At 36.3% G+C, this 24,707-nt stretch overlaps 1 protein-coding gene across 6 annotated transcripts in view; it reads left to right on the forward strand.

Annotated features, from left to right (window-relative positions):
* Positions 1–24,707, forward strand: part of Snx14 (sorting nexin 14) — a 114,577-nt gene that overhangs the window by 68,019 nt on the left and 21,851 nt on the right. For 4 of the 6 annotated variants that reach the window (XM_023711950.1, XM_004628242.2, XM_023711947.1 and 1 more), the window contains 8 exons: positions 741–865; positions 1,613–1,671; positions 3,988–4,014; positions 7,460–7,592; positions 12,139–12,340; positions 14,853–14,936; positions 20,184–20,284; positions 22,781–22,892. In XM_023711950.1, the coding sequence (XP_023567718.1) occupies positions 741–865; positions 1,613–1,671; positions 3,988–4,014; positions 7,460–7,592; positions 12,139–12,340; positions 14,853–14,936; positions 20,184–20,284; positions 22,781–22,892 (843 nt within the window). The remainder of the gene's footprint in view (positions 1–740; positions 866–1,612; positions 1,672–3,987; positions 4,015–7,459; positions 7,593–12,138; positions 12,341–14,852; positions 14,937–20,183; positions 20,285–22,780; positions 22,893–24,707) is intronic. The other 2 variants (XM_004628244.3, XM_023711948.1) reach the window with 1 other exon arrangement.

A 24,707-nucleotide genomic window follows, 5' to 3' on the forward strand; every position in this document is an offset into this window, starting at 1 on the left:
TTTTATACTTTTCTGCTGGATGGTTAAGACCAAGATATAGCAAGACCTATATACCAAGAAATGTAACTTTTGTATCTGATAAGGTCAGTCAAGTACCCTCAGGATTTATCCTCTAGCCTTGTATCACACTTTGTAGATCCTTTGTCAGTGTCAGCCATGAGGATGAGTCACGGCCATTGCTTGACTACTTTGCTCTCTGTGAAAGCATGAGAAAATGTTTTTGCTCTCCATGTGACTTTCCCCGGGCACACTATACATCATCGGACACATTTCTCTGTGGCCCCATAATCTTCTTGATCAGAAAATTTGTAGCACAACTGAGTTACATGTTGTTACAGTACATGTTGTTACAGGTTCTCCTATGTCCCGAGTCTTCACTGACCTTGAAAGGCTAGGGCCAAAATGTTGGCTGATCTTGCAGCCCTTCCTTTTCTCCAGTTTTGAACTGCTAACGTAGGTTGTTAACCCTCCAGAAGAGAAGCTAATTATTAAGCTGCAATATATGCAGTTCGGTTTACCTTATCTGTCTGAACATCAAACATAGTTCATATAACTAATGTATTTGTCAGCATTGGTTGTTAGAATTTTTAAATCAAATATGATTTCTTACACTGTTTATGTAAAGTATAGTTTTAATATTGTTTGAATGCTCTTTCAGTGTACAGTGATGAATTTTAAACTAGTACATATGGTATTCTGCTATTCATAAGTAATTCCTACAGTAGAATTTTTTAAAATAGTTGCTGAAGGCCCATACATAGATGTTGTGAAACTTCAGACCATGCGTTGTCTATTTGAAGCATATGAACATGTCCTCTCTCTCTTGGAGAATGTATTTACCCCTATGTTCTGCCACAGTGATGAGGTAAGTCAAAGTATTTGCCTTGTTTGAGGATTTTTATATCAGTTTAATATTGGCTCAGCCCTGATGCATAGTTAAATGATTCAAACAGTAAAATAAAGAGGAAAGTAAATACCTTTTTCTACTATGTAATTAGGGAGAAATTAAAAGTTATTTGTAGATAGAATTCTTAATACAGTAAGTTCCCAACTTACATTTGAGTTGTGAACTTTCACAGATGTACCAAGTAAGCCTCACTTTATTGGTTTACAAATGCATACAACTTAAGAGTGTTCTTCCAGAGTGGAACTTGATTGTAAGTGAGGGACTTAGTGTATGTGTTTGTGTGACTAGGTAGACTGAGACCAGTTGTTCCACCTGTTTGCCATGTAATACTGCCATGGTACAGAAACTCCATTCTTCTTACATATATATTACTTGTAGATTTGAGTAAATCAAATGGCCTGAATATCTCTCCATTTGCAGTATTTTAATCCTTATTCTTTGGTTGTATTCACTTCATTTAAATAGTTTTCTTTTCTTCTTCCTTTTTCTCTTTTCTTTCTTTTTTTCTCTTGCACCTTCTCCTTTTCCCTCCTTCCTCACTATGGATCTAACCCAGGATATGGTTGGCCTGGGCTTTACCACTGAGCTTTACCCCCAGCCCTTAAGTATCTTTTTCTTTAAACTACAGAGTAGAGAGATAAAATAGCATGTTTCACAATCAAACATTGGTTTACAAAGTTATAATTTTTGTTTATTATTTTGAAGTATTTCAGACAACTTTTAAGAGGTGCAGAATCACCAACCCGCAATTCAAAATTCAACAGGTAGGTAGACTGAACCCATATGTATGCTTTGTTTTTGAACTTGCCAGTTTTGAACTCATCATTCTGTAGTAGTGTCTTCATCTTTCTTACTTTTCTGAAAGAGGATGTAGTTCTGTTGACACATGAGTAGATACCTCGTCAATGATTGTAGAACTGATTGTAGTAACTTGCTTTGTTAATCTCACACTTTGATAACTTGCTTTGTTGAAAAGTAAGAATTAACACACATTAAGTGAAATCACAGATAACTTAAAAATTTCAGACAGTTTTGTTTTCAGAGAAAACTTTTTACTAGTTACAAACTGGAGAAGGTCCCACCTTTGCTTTCTAGCTCTCTGGAAATGGAAATATGTAATTAACCTAAATAAAGTTAATTGAAGAGAGTTGATTTATTATAAACTGGATAATTAATGTCCTGATGTCTTTATAATTTTGTATATAAATATATATATTTGTATATATTACATGTAGATATATGGATATATTTTATGTATATTATAACTAGATATGTATCTATTATATATGTATATCAATGACATGAAATCTGTAAGTCTATAGAATATATAGCTGTGTTATTCTTAGCACCTTCTAGTGTGAGCAAGTGTCTAATATTTAAATCAGTTGGAGAAGTGATCTAAGGAGAGATGTAGGTAAATCAGAAATGATGTTTAGATCATGCAAGGCAAAATGTGAAAACCATGGGGAGAATATATTGCATTTTTTGAGATGGCCAAGTATTTTAGGAGTAGATTGAATTTTTAAGCATTCTTAGTAGTCTTACGTACTAACTCAATAGACAGTACTATACATGTAATAAATTTTTTGAAGGATGGAAAATATCTATGTGGCATTTTGCAAAAATACCACTCTTGATTTTCCTAATAATTTTATGTGCTATGGCCATGAAGCATATACTTTATTTATCAAAAAATCTTATTATCCATGCTACCTAAAATCATAATCTTTACACGGTTTACACTCCGCTTATTTTAGCCAAGTGATTTTTTTCAAGGCCTTCTGTCAAATTTCCCTGCACATTTGAGAAGCAGGTAAAATTTATCCTTTTCTATAAACCTAGAATATTTAGATTTTCAAACCAGCATATTAAGCTTAGTGAAATGCCTACATGGGACAATTAAGTTTTTGTGATCTTACATTTCAATGAGTAGCTAAATCTGAGTCACGGCTCTAACTTCAGATATGGAAAGCTTTCTATTTTAGCCTGACTTTACTGTTATCTATCAGTTTTGTCAGGATTCTGTTTTAATTCTTAATAACTCATTTGTCTATATGAAGTAAAACAATTTAGTATTTTTTAATTGGAAAGAGTAGCTTTGCTAATTTGCTGTTTAACAACTTACAATATATAAAATATTCTTATAATCTGTCCACATTATATTTAGCTATATTTTAAAAGTAAAGTTTTAAAGAATACTGTTAATCTTGACCTGTTTCATTGTGTATTGAAAGCATAACTTTTTAATATTCAGTAATCTTTTGTTAGCTTTGCCTTACCTTAAAACATTAAAAACCCTCTTTTTTCCCAATGTTGGAGATTGAACCCAGGGCCTCATGCATGCTTCACAAGTGCTGCACTACATCCCCAGCCCCAAAATAATCACTTTAAAATCGGATGCAAAAAATAAGTGGAGAAGCATGCATGATATAGGGACGCCAATCCCAGGTTGGAAAATAACAGCTTGTGCCAGGTTTTTGGTGGCATAGTCGCCACGTTTTCCATTATGTCAAGCAGATTGTATGCCTGAGCACAGATAAATACAGAATTATTTCTAACACTCCACATTTTTTTTTGTTTTTGTTTTTGTTTTTTGGCAGAACCGGGGATTGAACTCAGGCCCATGTGCTTGCCAGGGAAGCGCTTATTTCATTAAGCCATCTCCCTGGCCCCATACTCCACTTTTAAGAGATGTAGTGATCTTTACCATTCACCTCAGACCCAAACAGAACCATCTGCTTTGTTTCTATATTACCTATTCTGAAAGATTTTTTTTTTTTTCTTTTTTTCTGGAAGTAGTGGGCATTGAGCCCAGAGAGCACTGAGGTATATCTACATCCTTTTTATTTTTTTAGGCAGAGTCTCACTAAGTTGCCCAGGCTGGCCAGCAGCGATCAGACTCCTAGATAGCTAGGATTGCATATGCCACCATGCCTGCGTAGGGTTTTTGACTTTACAAAGAGTTGAATGCTATCCTTCTGTGTAACTTTTAAATTTTGTTTTGTATTCTAAAGTGAAACTCGTTTAATATCTGGGCTTTCTCTTTCTCTTCTATAATTTCACATTATCTGATATTGCAGAGGTAGCCTAAGTTTGGATGATTTTCGGTAAGTCTTGAGCATGTGATTCTTTTCAGTATAAGTTATTTGTTTAGAGTCCACGAAGTATACCGTAAAGAGACTAAAACTAAGTACAGCTTGAAAAAAGGGAAGAAGCACTGTAGTACTCCTGCCTTCCAGGTTTTTTTTTTTTTTTTTTTCCACTGCTTTATATCATTTGTTTAGAATAACTTTTTAAAATGATTGTCTACTTTTGAGTCTAGATATCTTTTTTTTTTTTTTTTTTTTTTTTGTGGAACTGGGGATTGAACTCAGACCCTTGTGCTTGCCAGGGAAGTGCTTATTCCACTGAGCCATCTCCCGGGCCCCAACTTAGGGATTTTTTTTTCCAGCTCAGGCTGCCTGGTCTGGTGCTGTTGTGGAGCTGGGGATCGAACCGAGGTCCCCTGCACCTGACTGACTTTTCCCAAGCAGGCACTTTAAGCAACTGAGCTAAGCTGCAAGCCCGATATCTCCTTTTTGAACATGTCATCATAAAAATAAACATGTCCTGGTAGTATTAACATGTTTTAATTATTTATTTTACCAGTATCTTGCTTTTCAGGAATGTTGCCTTTTTTTGGTCTGTGTTTTCCTGTTGGTTTTTCTAAATTGTTCTTAGAATTTTTTGTGTTTACAGAGCTTTTTAAAAAGTATAATGATAATTCTGTGATTCTGAGCATGACATTTCAAAAACCTCAGTTGTTTTATTCTCTGGATTCTGCAAACTTGAACAATGTAGGTTCTGGATATTAGCATTTAATAATATTTATTAACTTGGTTTTATTTTGACCTGGTTTCACTGTGCATTTCAGGCCACCCTTGAATTCAGTATATAGCCCAGGCTGGCATTCTGCCCAGGGAGATTCCTCCTCCACCCTCCCAAGTGCTGGGATGGCGGTCATGCATCACCATGCCTGGCTATTTTGTCATTTTTATATTTGTTTTTGTAAAAATGTTATTCTTTCAGAGATAATTGTATCTACAGCTCTGAGATTTTAGAAATCATTAATTGCTTATTTTAAGAAAATGATGTAGTTTATTTATTTTATTTATTTATTTATTTATTTATGTATGTGTGTGTGTGTGTGGGGGGCCAGCTCAGCCCACCAGGGGGCGGGGCTAGCTGGCATGTGGTGCTGGGGGATTGAACCGCGGTCCCTGTGCTTTGCTAAGCTTGTTCTAAGTAGGTGCTTTAGACCACTGAGCCATCTCACCAGCCCCGAAAATGATGTAGTTTAAATACTTCTAAAATATTATTTATAAATGGCTTTCTAGTTTTGAAACAATTTTGTTTTGCTGCTCAGACCTGTATAAATGCACGTTATGTGTATTTGACATTGGTACATTTGAACCTGGCTTTCCCATTTCTGTAACTGGCCCATTATTTTAGTAGATAAATATTGCCTGCAGAATGTTAGCTATTTAGTAAAAAACATGAGAAACAAAGTGCTAGGATTGATAAATTGATTATCATTTTTTTCCTGATTGTTTTGAGGCAGGGTTTTGCTACATAGTTCAGGCTGGCCTTGAATGTGCAGCAGTCCTCCTTTCTCAGCCTCCTGAGTGCTGACATCACGGGCGTGTGCTACCTTGTCCAGCTGCATAGTGCTGGGTTTTAAAAGTCATTTTTAGTTAGATATTTTTATAAGGGTAGTAGTAGTGAAAATGAGTTTTAAATTGGATAAAAGTTAAGATTGACTTACAGAGATACCAACATGGAGTCTCAGTGGAGGGCTTTTTGCTCCTTTTAGCCTTTTTTTTTTTTCCTTTTTAGCCTTTTTAAGAATGTTTTCTTCCACTTCTTCTCTGGAATTTCTGGATTAAGAAATTTACTTCTGAAATAAATTGTATAATCAAATTTGGGGGGCATTTTGAGACAGGGTCTCGCTGTGCAGTTCAGACCGGCCTTGTACTATGTAGCTGAGGCTGGCCTCAGACTTCTAGGGATTTTCCATCCTTCCCAAGTGCTGGATTATAGGTGTGCACTTCCACGCCTGGCAAAACCAGTATTTTTGTTTACAGGAGAACAGGCTGCTTCTTTGGGTTGTATTTGCTTTTAGCCTTCTCCTCATTGCTATCCCTTTCTTTTGGCATTTTCTTTTCTTTTCATTACTTTGAAGATAACAAGGATACAGTTTATGCCACATTCCTCATTTGAATGTATATATGATTATACAGTTGAATATACAGTTGAGTTTTTTTTGTTGTTGTTGTTGTTGTTGTGGTTTTTTTTTTTTTTTTTTTTTTTTTTGAAACTGGGGATTGAACTCAGGTCCTTGCGCCTGCCAGGGAAGCACTTACTCCACTGAGCCATCTCCCCAGCCCTACAGTTGAGTTTTGCTTGAATATTTGTCAATCACAGAAGTTTGTTTTGTCTTGTTTTTTGAGACAGGGTCTTGCTCTATAGTTCAGATTGGCTCTGAGCTCATTATGTAGCCCAGGTTGGCCTCGAACTATGGCAGATCCTCTTGCCTCTGCTTCCTAAGCCCTGCCTCCTAAGTATATGCCACCATGCGTGGCCAAAGTTTGTTCTCTTCTGCTCTGCTCTGCTCTGCTGTGCTCTGCTGTGCTCTGCTCTGCTCTGCTCTGCTCTGTTCTCCCCTCCCCCCCTTTCATCTCCTCTCCTCTCCTCTCCCCTCCCCTCCTCCCCTTCCTCCTTCCTCTCCTTTCCCTTCCCCTTCCCTTTCTTTTATGGGAACTTATACCTGACCAGAGTACTGAAGTCATAGTTTTATGTTTTTTGTTACATTGCTATTGAAAGTAGATGGTATTTTAAAATTCCTTTATTTGTATTTGTTTGTAGTACATAATGATTCCATACATTGTGGAGAGCTTGTACATGTATATAACACATCCTTGTTCTGTTTACATTTTCTTCCTTGCTCCTCCTCTGTCCCTCCCACCATCTCTTGGTCCTTTTCCCATTTACAGAAGAGTTATCTCTCTGTTCCCTATTATTTGTCTTTTATTTTGTTCTGAAAATTATTTATACTTTGGGTTTCTCATGTAAAAGAAGCAGTGTAACATTTAAGGGTGCAGTGTTTTGTTTACTTAACATTGTGTAAGAGGATGTTGTTTTGAATGTTGATGGTGTGACATTTTTATTTCAAAACACTAATGGCAGTAATAACTATTTTCCACCAGGGGGCTCTCAGCTTTAAAAATTTGTAGTTCAGATAGTGTTTGAAGTTAGCAGCTAAATTTTAAATGTTTATTAGTAAGTTTTGTCTTATTTACTAATACAATAATTTAAATATTGCATCAGTTTTGACTTCTAAAATGTTGATACTTAATCTGTGACAGAGAAAGTCCAGGGATTATGTTAGCTATACTTTCAGTTTACCATTTCCAAAAGTATTTTTATAGCACTAAATTGTTGGTATTGTTCCTAGTAGGTTAGACTGTTGTGATGTTTTGCTGTATGCCTAATAGGTTTTTGTTTAATGTTTAGAAGCACTCAGAAAAGGGGAGAATCATTTGGAATCAGCAGAATAGGTAGCAAAATTAAAGGAGTCTTCAAGAGCACCACAATGGAGGGAGCTATGTTGCCTAATTATGGTTTGGCTGAAGGTGAAGATGACTTCGTAAGTAAAATTCTTCAGTTTGGGGTAACTTCAGACTTAGATATGCTTGTTTTTCCTTCAGATTTGCTTTCTTCTTTCATTAGTCATAGTTTCATGATGTTAATCTAATTTTTAAAATTTCTGAGAACTAAGTCATTTATTAAAGCAAAGTGGTTTCGTTTAAGCTGAGATATTACTAGTATCCAAATAATTTTCCATCTTTTTAAAAACAAATTTATGTATTTAGTGCAGGGTCTACTGGGTCTCACCATGTAGATCGGACTCTTAGTGAATCTCCAGTTTTCAGCCTCCCAAGTGCTGGGATTACAGGCCTGTGCCACCACGTCCAGTCTTAGTGCGCCCCGGGGGCAGGGCCAGCATGGCTTGGGGTGCCAGGGGTTGAACCCCAGTCCCTGTGCTCAGCATAAGCGGGTGCTTTAGTCCGCTGAGCTATCTGGCTGACCCTAATGTGCCATCTTTTTATTAGGTTTTCACTTCCTCCTGATTTTACCTCTTTCCAGTGCTGTGTGTGAGGGACACTTGGGTGTTCACTGATGCTCTGACCTCTGATTGCTTATGCTGTGATCTGATCCAGCAGCACGAACTTTACCCAGGGAAGTGAGGGACATCAAGGGTCTGTGTTAGACACGGAATCTCAGCCCCAGCCTGCCTAGACCTGCAGAATTGGTTTGTGTTTTAACAAGACCTCCGTTTTTTTTTGTGTGTACATTTCATTCACATTGCAATTTTGTTTGTCTGTATTTTTGCAGATGTAGTCCCGTAGTCTTGTTTGAAATTGTTTTCCTTCGTTTATTTACCTAGGCATTCTCACTTGATCTCTATCTGAGTTACCAGATAGAATTGAGTATCCAAAAGGAGGATATTCAATTCTATCTAGTAACTCAGATAGGTATACTATTATGTCCTCCTATATAATAGTATACCCCTATTATTTTAAATAGTTTCTAAAATTCTAACGCCTTTTTTGTTGGTGCATGCTTGCAGGGCATGATCACATCCATCTGGAACTTATCTTCGGAGCTGGAACTTGCACACAGCACACTCTAATTCTTTCCCCTCTCCCCTGCTCCTGGCCCACCCCCACCATCTGTTGGTCCCCTTCCCATTTGCAGAAGTTCTGTCTCTGTTTCCTATAATCTTTTATTTTGGTGTTTAATTTATTTATATTTTGGATTTTTCATATGAGAAAAACTGTGATATTTAACTCTTGTTTGGTTTATTTCACATAACATTATAGTTTCAAGGTGCATCCATTTTCCTGAAAATGACTCAAATTTGTCCTCCTTCATGGCAGAATAGTACTTTTTTGTATATAAATATCACTTTTTCTTTATCCTTTCATCTTAAATATATTTTCTATTTCTAATTATCATAGTTCTTGTATGTATTTATGAGGTGCAGTGTGATATTTCAGTTTATGCAATGTATAATGATCAGAGCAGCGTAATGACATTTATGCTTTCTTTGTTTTGGAGACATTAAAAATTCTCTGTGCTAGCTACTTGGAAATTATCACCAACCAGAGCCATCCAGTTGTGCTAGAGAATGTTAGAAGTTATGTTTCCTATTCAGTTGTTCCTCCGAATGTCCTGGCATTAACCTTCTTGTGTCTCCCATCCCTATTTTCCTTCCTAGGTAGGCTCCAGTTATTTCCAGTCTATTCTCTATTTTGAGATCAGCTTTCTAGTGTTCGTGTTTGAGTGAGAGCATGCAAATTTGTCTTTTTGTGCATAGCTTCTTTTTCTTAATGTATGTTGTCCAGTTCCAACCATGTTGCTGCCATTCTATGACAGAATTTTTTTTTCTTTATTCCTTTGTGCCTTTATTATATGGTGTGAACCATATTTTTTTAAATTATACCTTCACAGTTACGTGTCTGTCACAGCCTGAGTCTCATAGAGGCAGATATTATCTCATTTAAGCTTTTTTTTGTGTACCAATTTTTTTAAAGGGCTAGGAATATTACTCAGTGCTTCACCAACTCCAAATTATTAAAAGAGGGAGCATATTAAAATGATAACATTTATATAAGTAAAATAATTCAGTGTAATATTTTACTGTGATTGGTCAGCTTAAAAGCTCCTTTTTTTCCTTGGTGATGACCCAGGACCTCATAGATGCTAGGTAAGCACTCAACCATTGAGCTGTATCCTGAGGACCGTATTTTGAGGCAGGGCTCTCCTCCCTTCCCTTCTGCTCATCCTCTGTTTTCCTCCTCTCCCCTCCTCTGCTTTCTTTTTCTCAGTACTGGGAATTGAACCCAGGATCTTCACACTGAACTCTAGTGTACCAGTTTTTTATGGAACAAAGATCTTAGATTCTCATTTTTGCCTTTTAATGAACTGGGCACTGGGATAAAAAGATGTTTATGGTGCAGGTCTTGCTATTGAGAAATTTTCTACATAGAGGTGTAAGAGACAGACGGTAGTGAATGATTGGATTGACAATGATGTGGTGCAAAAGAGTAAAAAAAAATCCTTTTTTCCTTTTACCTCTTAACCTTCAACCTCTATCCTGCTGCACTGATGAATTCTTATGAGGTTCCACAATTCTGCATAATAATTTTTAGTGGAAGAAATTCTAAAGTTTACCAGTCAAATTAAAAAAACACACACAAAAAGCAGATTGTGCCAAAAGAAAGAAAAGAAAGAAGGAAGATTTTTTTTTTTTTTTTTTTTATTGCAAGTAAAAACTTGCAAAAAGAAAGTAAAGCTTGACAAACTAAACTCTTATACTCTCGAAAGAAAGCTCTGGGTTGGAGGGATGTTGGCTTAGCCAGGCAGTGCCGTCAGGCTATGGAAGACATTGCAGATTCTAGGGTGTGGGGTTTTGCAAAGTGGAGCGCTGAGAGAACTTGCCCATCTTCCTTCCAGGAATAAAGCGGTTCTGGAACCAAAATTGGGACTTGGGAGACATCGTCTTTTAGAACCTTCTTGTGATTACTTGGCAGTGACGTGTTACTGCTATGTGGTCGTGGCCAAGTTGCCTGGCTTGCCAGGGCTGTAGCTCAGGAGTACAGCGCCTGCCTGGCAAGTGCAGGGTCCTGAGTTTGATTCCCAGTATCTCCCCCCGCCCCCCAAAAAAAGTTCCCAGGTTTATTTCTTCACGTATGAAATGGGGATAATCTTGTTTAATTTATATAGGGATATCACGCGGGATTAAGTAATACATGTGCAGAAAGCATCTTGTGTGCAGTAAGCGCTGCATTATTGTGATACTCTCTGTTCTCATAGCTGTATAGATGCACATCATGCATCAAATTGACATGTGTATGCCGGCCACGATCAAAGCCCTGGATGTGTTGCTGCCGACTGGGGCTTTCGAGTCAGAGGCTCCCTTACAGTTAAAGAATTAGATAGTTTATCCCCTTTCTTTTTTGTGTGTTTATTTCTAAAACATGCAGTTGGGGCCGAGGAGATGGCTCAGTGGAATAAGCACTTCCCTAGCAAGTGCAAGGGCCTGAGTTCAATCCCCAGTTCCACCAAAAAAATAAAAATAAAAAAAAAAAACCATGCAATTTTAATTATTTATTTATTCATTTTCTGTTCTGTTTTTGCTTGCTCAGCCCACCCTGAGAGCGGAGCTGGCATGACATGTGGTGCCTGGGACCGAACCATGGTCCCCTGCGCTTGCCTAAGCAGGCGCTGTAGACCACTGAGCTATCTCGCCAGCCCCAACATGCAGTTTTTGAAATTTATTTTCAGACATTTAAACATTATTATAAACATGTTAACATTTTAGAAATAGAGGAAAAGATTTTAATTCTATAAGAGGTGGTTCTCTTTCACACACATCCCCAATTTTATATTACTGAATATAAAAGATTGTATTTCTATTTGTAACTTCTTTTAAAGTTTTACATTTTAAAAAACCATCTACTTATTTATTGGTACAGGGTCTTGCTACACAGCTCAGAATCATAGTAATACTCCTGTTTCAGCCTCCCCAGCACTGGGATTATAGACATGCAGCACCACGTCTGGTTCTGGGGCCAGTGCGGGATGCAGTACTGGAGATCGAACCTGGGTACTTGTGCTTGCCAGGCAGACACCTAAAGTGCTGAGCTATCTTCCCAGCCCCTTGTTACTTTTTATCAGTTTTAAAAAATACTTGAATAGAGAATTACTTGTTCAAAACTGTTTTGTAACCCTTTATAAAAACATTGATAAAATATTCTCCTGAAGGATCATACTGATAAACCTTATAAACAGCAGTGTACCACATACCCCGTTCATCTGTATAACTTCCAGTAATGGCCGTTGACATTTACAAACTTTAACCTTCCTCAATGAAAAATAGCAGTACATTATTTTTTATATTGAATGTTTTTATTATTTTTCTTTTATCTTTAAAATGTCTAGTCTCTTAATTTCTGTTGTATTTTCATATACAGGTCAAACCTGAAGTTGATACTAGTAGTATATTGTGTACTTTCCTAAGTGTTAAAAATCACCAAATAGATATGGGTATATTACTTTAGAGTTGTATCTCATATACTGTAGTTCTGAATAGAAATATTGAATTTGTGCTGGTAATTTTTTTTCAGATTGAAGAAGGAATTGTTGTAATGGAAGATGATTCTCCAGTAGAAGCTGTGAGCACACCTAATGCTCCCCGAAACCTTGCTGCTTGGAAAATTAGCATTCCATATGTAGATTTTTTTGAGGATCCTTCCTCAGAGAGGAAGGAGAAGAAGGAGAGAATTCCTGTGTTCTGTATTGATGTTGAAAGAAATGATAGAAGAACAGGTAGGAACAGTTATGAGTACCTTTTTGAAAAGATCCCCACAAATCTGTCTTTGTCACACGTGATAAGGTTTGCCATTTATAACTTTGGAGGCTGGAAATTTTGGTTCATATGTGTAATCCCAGCACTTACGGCACTGAGGCAGGAGGATTAAGGCCAGCCCGAGGTATGGAGTGAGTTCAAGGCGAGCCTGAACTGCATAGTGAAACTCTGCAAAAAGACAAAACAATCCCCTCCAACATTTATAACTATTGAATATGACTGCGCACCCCATGGGTAAAATTTCAGAACAGAAAATTGAATGAGAGCTGTGTGCGTTATCTCTGGTACCTGTTAGCTAAATCATGTAGTCACCTGTTGAGTTGATGTACATGATACTCCCAGTAGCCTAAGAATGCATCTTGTTTTTTTTTTTATTATTTTATTGAAAAACAAATAGCAATGAGACAGTTTTAAAACCGATTAATAAGACAGTTTCAATAATTAATGCATTGCATATTGTATTCATAGTGGTTATTTATACTACAAGATGCAGACATGAAATTCTGTCCAAACACTATTAGTACAAATCTTTCTTCTCATTGAATTAAGAGAAAGTAGCTGTGTATCTGTCCTATTTTGTATATACAGATACAAAATGGTTCTTCATTTGTATCCCCTTTTTTTGTTTAGTTTTGTCAGAGATGGGTACTTGTCTTCATGATTTGCTAATCTTTTCTCTTTTGGTTGTTGTAGGTATGGAGTGTAATAAAGATGGGGATTAAATAGTATTAGTAGTAGAATAAGCTGTCAGCCCTGGACTTTGTCCAAGAACTGGGCAGTCATTGTAAGAACAAGCACATCCCAAGTCCCTGCATGTTTCAGGAATGAGAAGGAAAAGGAGGGAACTGTAGGGAAACGTGGAGCAAAGGAACAATATTAGGAAATGTTTTTTTAGAGTAAAAACTACCTGGTAGTATGAAGATTAGTGTTAATCATTCTCCTTATGTTTCAAAAGGTGTTAGGTTTTCTGATTTTTCTCAGAAGCAAATCGGGCAGGAGGTTGCCCAGGGCTGCTAGCTGTAGTTCTTCCTATCACAGCTGAACACTAGTAGGGTCTTACTCTGACTGGGCCAAGGCACCGCCGCTGGACTCTGCTGTCATTGCTGTACACTCAGGTGTAATAGATGTACAGTAGTCAGTTGTCTGTACTTCAGTCTGATTTAAATTTCAGATTTGATTTTGTTTGAAAATATGCCTTTGTTTCTGTATTTTAGGCAGCATCTTTAGATGCTTTATTTAAAATTTTTGACAATAATTTAAGCCTAAAATTAAAACCAAATTGTATTCTAAAGATAATTTTTGTCAGCACTGCAAATTCTGCATTCAGTGTAATGTGCTGGTGGGAAACTGGGCTGTGAGAGAAAAAGTTGATTTTTATGTATGTAATAAAATAACGTTTTCAGGATTTTAAATACCTGAACTAAATACATATAGATCTTTTAAGACCACTTGTTGAAAATGGAAAACTAGGGTTTGGTTTATAGGTTGGATCTACATCAGATTTTTTTTCTTAGTAGAAGTATTGTTGGAGAGGTGTCCTGTTTTTAGTTGATTTCATCAGTTGCATTCTCAAATCTGCTAGGAAGGCATGAGGTGCTAGCCATAGCAGTTAGTATTTTGGGGTGCTGATTCTCTGCTACATGCTATACAAACATACTTTATGTGAACTGTTTATTATGTGCTAGGCACTGTTATTCCATATCTCAGCAAACTAAGGTATGCTAAGGTTAAATTACTTGTTGAGGACCACATGGAAAATGGGGGAACTGGGGCTGGAATAAGCAGTCTCACCTGACTCAGTCTTTAAACCATTAATTTGCTGTCTAACTTGGTAGCTAATGATTACTACATGTATCCATTCAAGTTAAATAATACTAAAATTTCATTTTCTTAGTTTTGCCAGCCACATTTCAGAGGCAGTACATTGCTACTAGTAGCTATTTAGTGTAGCTATATTGAATATTTATAAAATTCTACAATGCTGTAGTGCTGTTTTATATTATTAGGTGAGAATATTATTTAAGTATTACATTTATAAAACAGTAATTGTGCTGGGCATGGTGGTGCACAACTGTAATCCCGGCTCCTGAGAGGCTAAAGCAGGAAGAATACAAGTTCAGGCCAGCCTGGACAACAGAGTGAAACCCTGTCTCATTAAAAGTAAAACAAAATAATAAGAAAGTTACGTACAGTTTTTTAAAACTTTCTGTCAGGTCTCTGATTCTATTGTAGAAAAGTATATTTGCTTGAGGTAACTTTATAAGTACATGACATTTATCTTCTACATAAGATATAAAATGTCGCTTCCACATAGTAATTGAAAATTAGAAATAAGGTAAAATATGTTAATATGCCCCAAATAATAAATTATTTACACTGAAATAATGTTTTATGCTTTATATTTTAACTGTTGCATCCTTTTAGCATTGAGTTGTGAGATTATTTGTTATTTTGTGTGTGTTCAATTTTCAGTTGGACATGAGCCTGAACATTGGTCTGTTTATAGAAGATACCTTGAATTCTATGTACTTGAATCAAAACTAACAGAATTTCATGGTATGTTGTTCTTTTTTATGTAATACATTATAATTCAGCATTAGCTTTCTTGAAAGCTCTTGTACCAAATTAAATTTTTGTTTTGTTAAGTAATTATACCAAAGAAACATGTGACAGTTGTGTAGGCTTTTATTGGTAATAGGAATATATTGTTTTTATTTTTATTATACTACAACTTTTTTTTTTTTTTTTTTTGGCATTTTTAGCAAAGGGCCTACAGGGTATTCAGGGTCTCACTGCTAGATCATACTCATAGTGATCTGCCTATTTACAGCCTACCAAAAGCTGGGATTATAGGTGCGTGCCACCACGCCCAGTCTCAATTGCGGTCTCAGTGAGCTGCAGTAGTGGAGCCGGCATGACAGGCCTGGGGACCCAATCCCCTGTCCCTGTGCCTGCTTGCAGGCGCTTTAATGTGTTGGGCTATTTGGCCGGCCCATGTTTTTATTTTTTAAATTTTCAATTATTTATAAACTTTTTGCAGTACACATTGCCCTTTCTTTAAAAAGTAAAATTCCATGGAAGAGTCTGTTTTAAAATTAGTGTATATGTGTAGTATATAATGTTTACAATCCTTATGGGATGTTGGGGCATGTACATAACACATTAATTCCTTTTTCCATCCCCTCTCCCCTCTTGCTCTTTTCTCCCCTCCATCTCTTAGTCCCGTTTCTTTTTTGGTACTTGTTTGCTTAGTAAGAAAATTAAACTGTTTTCCTTTGATTTTTTGAGACAGGGTCTTGCCATGTAATTCAGGTTGGCCTTGAACTCATTAAGGTTATAATTTTTTTTTAATTGTTATTTTCCTGTTATTGCTTCCCTATCTTTCTCGTTTGATTAATTACTTGCCTTTCTTGGTGACTTCTTTCTAGTGTCGTTCTTGTGGTCATGGTCTTCATTTTCTCTTTCTAATATATGCTTCAGAATATTCTGAAGAACTGGTTTGGTGGTCATGAATTTCCTCAGGAAATTGTCTTTGTCATGGAAGTGTCTTATTTCTCCAGCAGTTTTTAAGATAATTTTGCCAGGTACATCAGTCTGGGTTGGAGGTTGTTTTGTTTTAGGGCTTGAAATGCCTCATTCTAAGCTCTCTTTGATTTGATGGTTTGTGTTGAGTAGTCTACTGTGATTCGGATGGATTTTTCCTTTATAGGTGATTTGTTTCTTTAACTGCTTTTAAATATTCTGTTCTGCTAAATTTCTGAAGTCTTGATTTTTATATGTGTAATTTTATTTTGATCATGGCTGTTTGGAGTTCTACATGCTTCATTTATTTGTATGTCGAACTCTATCCATGCTTAGGATGTTTTCTGCTATTATTTCAGAGTATTTTTTAATGGCATTTATACTGTCTCTAGTTTGCTCATTGAACCCAATCAATCTTTTTTTTTCTTCTGTGCTTCACCTGAGAGCCATTGGATTGATTTTTTGTGGTCTCTTGCTGTTTTTAAGATACTTTTCATGATCACTAGCTGCAAGTCTGTCTTCAGGATCTGATATTCTGTCTTCTCCTTCAGTAAGTCTGTTGTGTACACTTTCAATGGAGGTTTTAATCTGTATTTCTGTTTGGATCAGTTTCGTGTATTCTGTTTTTTGTTTATTTATTTATATTTTAGGGAAGGGTCTACAAGGTGTTCAGGGTCTTACTACTAGATCGGACTCATAGTGATCTGCCTGTTTATCATGGGCTTATAGGTGTGTGCCACCAAACCCAGTCTCTCTTGCCCTCTCAGCATGCCCTGGGGGCAGCGCCAGCACAGCAGGCTCAGGGATTGAACCCTTGGCCCCTGCACCTGCTTGCAGGTGCTTTAATCCGCTGAGCTATTTGGCTGGCCCTTATGCACTCTATTTCATTCCTTTAGTGGGCGTATGGATTTCCATCATTTTGCTAATCTAATTTATTTGTGTCTAAAATCTTTGATTTTAAATATCATTTCTTTTTGTACCTGAGAGATGATTTTTCTCTGTAGCCTTTTCCACTTGTTTCTCATTTTTGTTGCTGTCGTATCAGAAAGTTCTGGTGTTTGATTTCCAATTTCATCCATTTCATTGTGTTTTGGGCTTGTCCTGAATGAGATAGCTTTATCACTAATATTGAGGCTTCCCTAGGAGATGTCTGTTTTTCAGGGATGTCCCCTAGGTGTAGGTGGTTCTGTATAGCTATCCTGGGACCTCTCTGTTCATAGTTCTGTGATGGTGTCTAAGTCAGATCCCAGAAGTGTGCTGTGTACTCCAACCAGATTTTCCAAGGGATTTATGCTGGATGTGAAGCCTATCTGGATGGGGGCTGGAACTGTTCTGTTGGTGGAGTTCTCCAGAGCCCAACTGCTGCTGCTTTGCTTCAGATACTTCTGCACTGCTCATCTTGCTAATTATTACACCAGTCAATGACGTGTGTACCCAGGGGCCTGGTGTCTCTGTGGTCACTCTACCTGCCAAAGACATGTGTGCTTGAACTCACAGCTATCCTGTCTCAGCCTACCAAGTATGGTCCCTAGTTGCATCCATTTATCTATAAAAGTCTCCAGTCTATCCTTCTTTATGGCTGAGTAGTATTCCATTGTATAACAAGACCACATTTTTATTCATTCCTCACCTGATGGTCATTTGGGTTGTTTCCAGAATTTAGCTATGACAGACTGTGCTGCTGTAGACGTGGGTGCACATCTATCGCTGTGGTACAGTGTTTTTAATTCTTCTGGGAAGATACTCAGCAGGGGAATAGAATCTCCACATTGACTTCCAGAGTATTTGTTCCAGTCGACACTCCCACCAACAATGGAGAAGAGCTCTTTTTCTCCACAGCACCTCCAGCATTTGTTACTAGTTGATTCCTTAATAATAACTGTTCTTTCCAGGGTGAGATGGAATCTCAGTGTTGTTTCTCAGAAGTGATCTCAGAATGTCTCTCCAGTGACCAGTGATACTAACATTTTCTTGTCCTTTGCACATCGTCATCTAAGGAGTGTGCGTTTTCTCAGATGCCCATTTTGGGTTGGGTCTTCACATTTGGGAGTTGTGGTATTTTTGAGATTTTTGTTCCGATAGCAATCTTTTGTCTAAGTGCAAATGGTTTTTAAGAGGATGAGATCCCAGTGTTGATTCTTCGTGATAGTTCCTGTGCAGTTAGGTTTTATTTGTAAATTCTTTGTCTACACCAATGTCGTTGAGAGTTCTATCTATTCTGTCTTGGAGCAGATGAAATGTTTTTGTGTTAATATTTAGATCTTTGGTCCATTTCAGATGTGGTTTAGTGCATGGTGAAAGATGGGTCCAGTTTTAATCTGTGCTATGTGCCGAGCCAGTTTTTCCAATACCGTTTATTAAAGAGGCTATCTTCCAGTGCATATAGTTGGCACCTTTGTCAAAGATACGGTGGCCTAGTGTCTGGAGTTGTTTCTTTATCTTCTCATATGTTGCACAGATATTTTTTTTTCCAGCGCCATGCTGTTTTTATCACAGTAGGTTTATAACATAATTTCAAGTCAGGGATTGTGATGCCCTGCCTTGCCTTTATTGCCCAGATTTGCTTTGCTGTTCTAGGTCTCTTCTGGTTCCAAGTGAATTTTAGAATTGTTTTCTCTAATTCTGTGAGATATGCTATTAGATTTTTGATTGGAATTGCATTAAATCTGTATGACGGTGTTGGAAATATGGCCATTTTCACTATACTGGTTCTTCCTACCAAGAGCAAGGGATTTTTTTTTTTTTTTTTTTTTTTTTTTTTTTTTTTTTTTTTTTTTTTTGGCAGAACCGGGGATTGAACTCAGACCCACTTGCCAGGCAAGTACTTATTCTACTGAGTTATCTCCCAGGCCCCTTAAATGTAATTGTCACAAATTTGATTTTAATTTGTGTGTGTGTGTGTGTGTGTGTGTGTGTGTGTGTAACTGGGGATTGAACTCAGGCCCTTGTGCTTGCTAGGCAAGTGCTTATTCCACTGAGCTATGTCCCTGGCCCAAGGGATATGTTTTCATTTTCTGATATCCTCTTCAATCTCCTTTTTCAGAGTACTATAGTTTTCAATGTAGGGGTCTTTTATATGCATTAAATCCATGCTTAGGTATTTCAGGTTTTTTGATGTTATTTTGTAAGGTGTTGTTTTCCTGGTTTCTGTCTTAATGAATTATGATTTGTGTACAGGAAGGCTGTTGATTTTTGAGCGTTGACTTTATATCCTACTGTATTTCTTTAAGGGTAGATAAATAGAAAAAATATTAGGGATATAATTATGCATATTGAGCCATTTTTAACATTGCTTTTTTGTGTGTATATGTGTGTGTGTGTGTGTGTGTGTGTGTATATATATATATATATATATATATATATATATATATATATTTGAATGTTTTTACTTTAGAGAATATCTGTGGCATATCCTGTGGTCTAAATTCAGGTTGGCTTTGGCTCCGTGAGAGCAAAGGCCGTGATATGATTATTATAGAAAGAAGATGATACAAAGTCTTGTTCCCTAGTTTTTACCAAGGTTTTGAATTTGTACTTGTCTTTAAACATTTTTTATTTTTCTCGGCTAGTCCGGTACAACACTGTCTTTGTCTTCTTCTTTCTCTGAGAGTTTTTGTTTAAGGCTAAGGTAATTTATCTCTGAACTTTAAAATTCTGGGTTTACTTAAATTGGTTGAGGGCCAGGGAAATGGCTCAGTAGAATAAGCGCTTGCCTGGCAAGCACAAGGGCCTGAGTTCAGAACCCTGGTTCCACCCCCCAAAAAAAAAAAAAAATTGATTGGAGTTCAACTTTTTGTTACTTAAATTTTGATTCTTTTATTTCCTTTTTACTACTACAGTTTCCAATTTCAGTCATATTTGTGAATGCATGTTCCAGAAAAAAATGCCTTTAGATTTTGTTTCTAAGCATATGTAACATTGACTAAATGCTCTGCTTTTCTTTCCCTGGGAGAGACTATTTCTGAGATACTATCTAACAGAATCCCATCAATTTAAAAATAATCTTACCACAGTTTTTTGAAACTGTTTTAATACTGTAGAAGCCTAAAAATTCTGTCTGTGAAGAGTGGTTGTTGGAAGGTATGATATTTTAGGTTTCATTATATAATTTTTTAATCTGAACTTCTGATCTGAAGCCCTCTGATTTTGTTAAGATTACTTACTTAAAAGATAATTATACAAAGCTGTGCCACAAATCTGGAATTGCCATAATAAATATGTAACTAAATTTTGAAAATCGCATCAAGACATAGTAAGAACTTTAATATATACAAATTTTAGGCACATTTCCTGATGCCCAGCTTCCGTCCAAGAGAATTATTGGCCCTAAAAATTATGAATTCTTAAAGTCAAAGAGAGAAGAGTTTCAGGAATATCTACAGGTATGCTACCAACTGCATTACTTAATTTAAAACATTGCTAATGACAGTATTTTCAAGTTTGTCTCTTTGCTTTGGTTTATAAATAACTTCCATGTAAATTTTTAAAAAGTTTGTTTTATACCCAAGCATAGTGGTGTATACCTGTAATCTGAGCCCTTGGGAGGCTGAGACAGGAAGATCACTGAGAGTGCAAGATGAGCTGTGTGTTGCATAGTAAGCTCAGGCCAGCCGGGGCTACATAGTGAGACCCTGTCTCACAAATGTGAGCAAGGGCTGGGGCTGTAGCCCAGCAGTCTAAGCTCCGGTGTAGGCAGCAGAAGGACCCGGGTTCTATCCCTGGCACCACATGCTGTGCCAGCCACCAAGACTGAGTGTGGGGAGGCTGAAACAGGAGGATCACTGAGTCTGAGTTATGTAGTGTATGTACCAAATACATTAAAAAATTTTTTTTTCCATATGGATTTTAAAATGAATTTTTGTCAGAAATATGTGTATATATTTTAAATTGATGATTTAAGTAAAGAACAGTTATTTTCTTAGAAGGGGAAAAAGTCTTTAGTTTTCAACTAATTAAAGCTTAGTGTGGGCTGGGTGTGGTAGTGTATGTCTGTAATCCCAGCACTCAAGAGTTTGAGGCCCACCTGGACAGAATAGTTTGAGGTGAGCCTGAATTATATGACAAGATCTTGCCTCAAAAACCAAAAGAAAAAACAAAAACTTGGTGTGGGAGGTTAAACAAAAAGAACTTGTAATGTAAAAGGATGTAAGAATAAATAGCTTTTGTTATTGCAGTTTGTTCTGTTTCTTGGTTTTGTGTGTAGTATTTTATGAATTTTGAAATCTTCGTCATTGTATTCTTTAGTCTCTTTGCATTTGTAGTTTTTAACCATAGATGTCTTTTCAGTTTTCTTGGATCAGGTACTTGAAATTAAATTTCATTTTTGTATTTATACCGTATTTGTATTTATACTATATTGAGTAAGCGGTGTAACTGGTATTTGATTTCAGTGCATGGTAATTAGTTTAAATGTTACTTTTTTGAGATAATCTGGGTTTCCAAGATGATCATAATGATTGTATTTCTTTATCAAGTGCCTAAGAGGAAAGAAAATATTTTATTAGCTTAAAAAGTCTTTTATTTGTACATGAGTTTTTTACTTTTAGGTATTAATACAGTTAAATTTGCATACCTCTTAACCAAGAATAATACCTTTTGAGTTAATATTTTTCAGCAGTATGAAATCTTTATATTTAATTCCTTGTATCTGAACCCTCCAGTACTTTCAACTCAGAAGTATTTTCTGCATAACTCTTTGGTGGTATGAAAATTAATAGTATAACCTGTCTTTAGTGATATTAGTAACTTTTTTTTTTTTTTTTTTTTTTTGCGGAACTGGGTATTGAACTCAGGCCCTTGTGCTTGCCAGGCAAGTGCTTATTCTACTGAGCCATCTTCTCAGCCCCAGTAACTATTATTTTAACCAACTGATCTTTTCTAAGGATTAGAGAACTTCATTGCAGAAGTGATATTCTGGTAATGAGAGCTTAAGTTAGAGGTTGTTCTACTAATAGCATTTTGCTGTAGAGTTGTGCTCATAAGGATTCCTATAAAAAAAGATTCCTACAAAGTTAAATATTAAGACTGGGTCAATTCTGGCTTTTAAAAGTCAGTTTATCATGCTAGAAAATACTGTTGCAGGAATACAAGGCAGATTTTTCCAAGTTTTTTTTTTTTTCTCATGTTGTACTTTTATTTTTATTTTTATTTTTTTGGCGGAACTGGGGATTGAACTCACGTCCTTGCATTTGCCAGGGAAGTGCTTATTCTACTGAGCCATCTCCCTAGCCCTGTGTATTTTTTTATTTTTCTATGAAACTATTTATGACAACTCCTTTTAAGTTTCAAGTAAGGAAAGCAGGAGTGGTGACACATGCCTGTAGTCCTAGCAATCTGAAAGGCTTAGGCAGGAGGATCGAAAATTGGAATGTATCCAGACAATTTAGTTACAGATCCTGTGTCACAATAAAACATGATTGAGAGTCAAGGATGTAGCTCAGAGCAGAGGTCTTGGATTCCATCTTAAAAAAAAAAGTTCTAAGGAAGTTGTATCATATAACAGTCATTTTATAAATGAAAATTGAGGAATAATAGCTTCCTTTTGTATCAACACAATGTATAAATGCTTTATATAACAACACTACACATTCCCATTTAACAGAAGAAAACTGACTCTTGGGCACTTCATAGTTTTTCTAGGCTCATCTTGCTAGCAAATAAAAGAGCCAGAATTCAGATCCTATGTGTGGAGGCTGAGGTTTTACTTTCTGTGCGTACTGTTTGTTGTATGCGTGTGCTCCTCATTTTGTTACTCAGAATACTAAAAGCAGCTTTTGGTGATTTAAAGTTGTCTTTTTTTTTTCTTTAAAGTAATTACTGTACAGTCTTGAATGCCATTCTATGTCTCTAACTTGTTCTTTTACTCTTGTTTATTTAAGAAACTTCTGCAGCATCCAGAACTGAGTAATAGTCAACTATTGGCAGATTTTCTCTCCCCTAATGGTGGGGAAACACAATTTCTTGATAAGATACTACCAGATGTAAATCTTGGTAAGTCAGTTAAAAGAAACACATGAAGATAAACTAAAAAGAAGCAATATTTTCAGATTTAGAAAAATAGTTGCTATGATATGGACATATGGTAAATTGTAGGGGATTTATTTTTGTAGTTGGAGACAGGTTGTCAGTTGATGACTTCAACCCATCCATTTTGTGAATTCTGATTATATATTTTATCACAGCATGTTGTTATTAGCCAATATATTTTTGTCTTTATTTTTTAAATGTAAGTAAAATCATATGCCATGTAATAATGTTCTGGTCAATGACAAATGTGTATATGTAGTTAGTCATATAAAAATATATTGCCTAGTGAATCTGTAGCCACTTTAGTGTGGTCAGTCCATCTGAGATGCTCACACAGCAGCAATCGCCTGACACTACATTTCTCAGAACATTTCTTTGCCATTACTTGGTGCGTGGCCATATGAGGACGAGGAGGAGGTATTTTAGCATATATTATATTAATAGACATGGTATTTGAAACTTCTCATAAAATCTGAGAAAGACCAGATCTTTGACTTAATTTAAGACTCAGCTGCTTTTTCCTACATCTTAGTTACAGCACATCTTTCCTTTTTTTGTATTTTAAATGTTGCAAATATTTCATAAAGGCTAATTTTCTTTGGGTAGTTCATAGTAGTAATTGTGGTAAATAAATGTTGTATAAGTTAGTTAAATTGAATTAATCTTCTGAGCAAATTTTTTCTCATGCTACTTCTGTACATGAATTATATTTGAAGTTTATCATATTGGCTAGAAATCTCTGGCATGGAAAGTACACGTGGGATAGAGTATGCAGAATCATTTCTGGCTTGAAGTGTGGTTTTAAACATTTTTTTTCTTTCGTTGATAATTTTAAAAATTTAGTGGAATATAATTTTGATCATTAATTTTAGATTAACTTTTTAATTTGTAAAACTATTTTGCAGGCTGTAAATTCCCTTATTTTCACTAGCAGTATTGTAAAGGAAATTGAACTTATGTGAAAAGCTTATATGTGGTCTATTTATTTAAAATACTGAAAATAGCCTTCTGAGATATTGAAGAAATTTAATTATGATGGATTCTGTTTTGGGGGGACAAGAGGCTGGCCTCGAACTCTAGCGTAGCCCAGGCTGACCTCTAATTTGCAGTGATCTTCGTGTATCAGCCTCTCCAGTGCTGGGATTACAGGTGTGCCCACCACTCTTGGCTAGACATTGACAGTATTTTTTGAAGATAATGTTTTAGAAGATATTTTTTGTGTTATACTTGAGCATCTGATTGTAGTTGTCACTTTTTATTAAATTGTTGTAGTTTTTCTAAGTAGCAAAAAATCAACAGAAATCCAGATGGGTTATACTTTTCTATCCATTGATCCATCACATACGGTGTAAATATGCACTCTTAAAAATAAAAAAGAAGAAAAATACTTTAGACTGGGGATGTAGCCCAGTGATAGAGCACTTGTTTGGCATGGGTGAAACATTGTGCTTGAGCCATGGCACTGGGAAAAAAATGCAATTAATAATTTTAAGAATTTCAATAAGTTATGTCACAGCTCTCCTTAGAACATGCATTCTGCTTTGGTGTTAAAAACTGCTTCTCAATCACTGTCCTTTCTGCTGATCATCAGTGATCTCATTTTTTACCAGAGGTGCAGACTTCTTTTCATTTCTCACCCATCTTGATGCCTTCTGTTGCCTTTAGAAATTCTTTTCTGGCATTTAATAGATGGGTATCATGGTCTTAACTGACTCTTTCCTCTCTTTACTATTTTTTTTTTTAAACCGGGGATTGGACTCAGGACCTTGTGCTTGCCAG

Source organism: Octodon degus, unplaced genomic scaffold (genome assembly GCF_000260255.1).
Source record: "Octodon degus isolate 3935 unplaced genomic scaffold, OctDeg1.0 scaffold00022, whole genome shotgun sequence".
NCBI classification, from domain to species: domain Eukaryota; kingdom Metazoa; phylum Chordata; class Mammalia; order Rodentia; family Octodontidae; genus Octodon; species Octodon degus.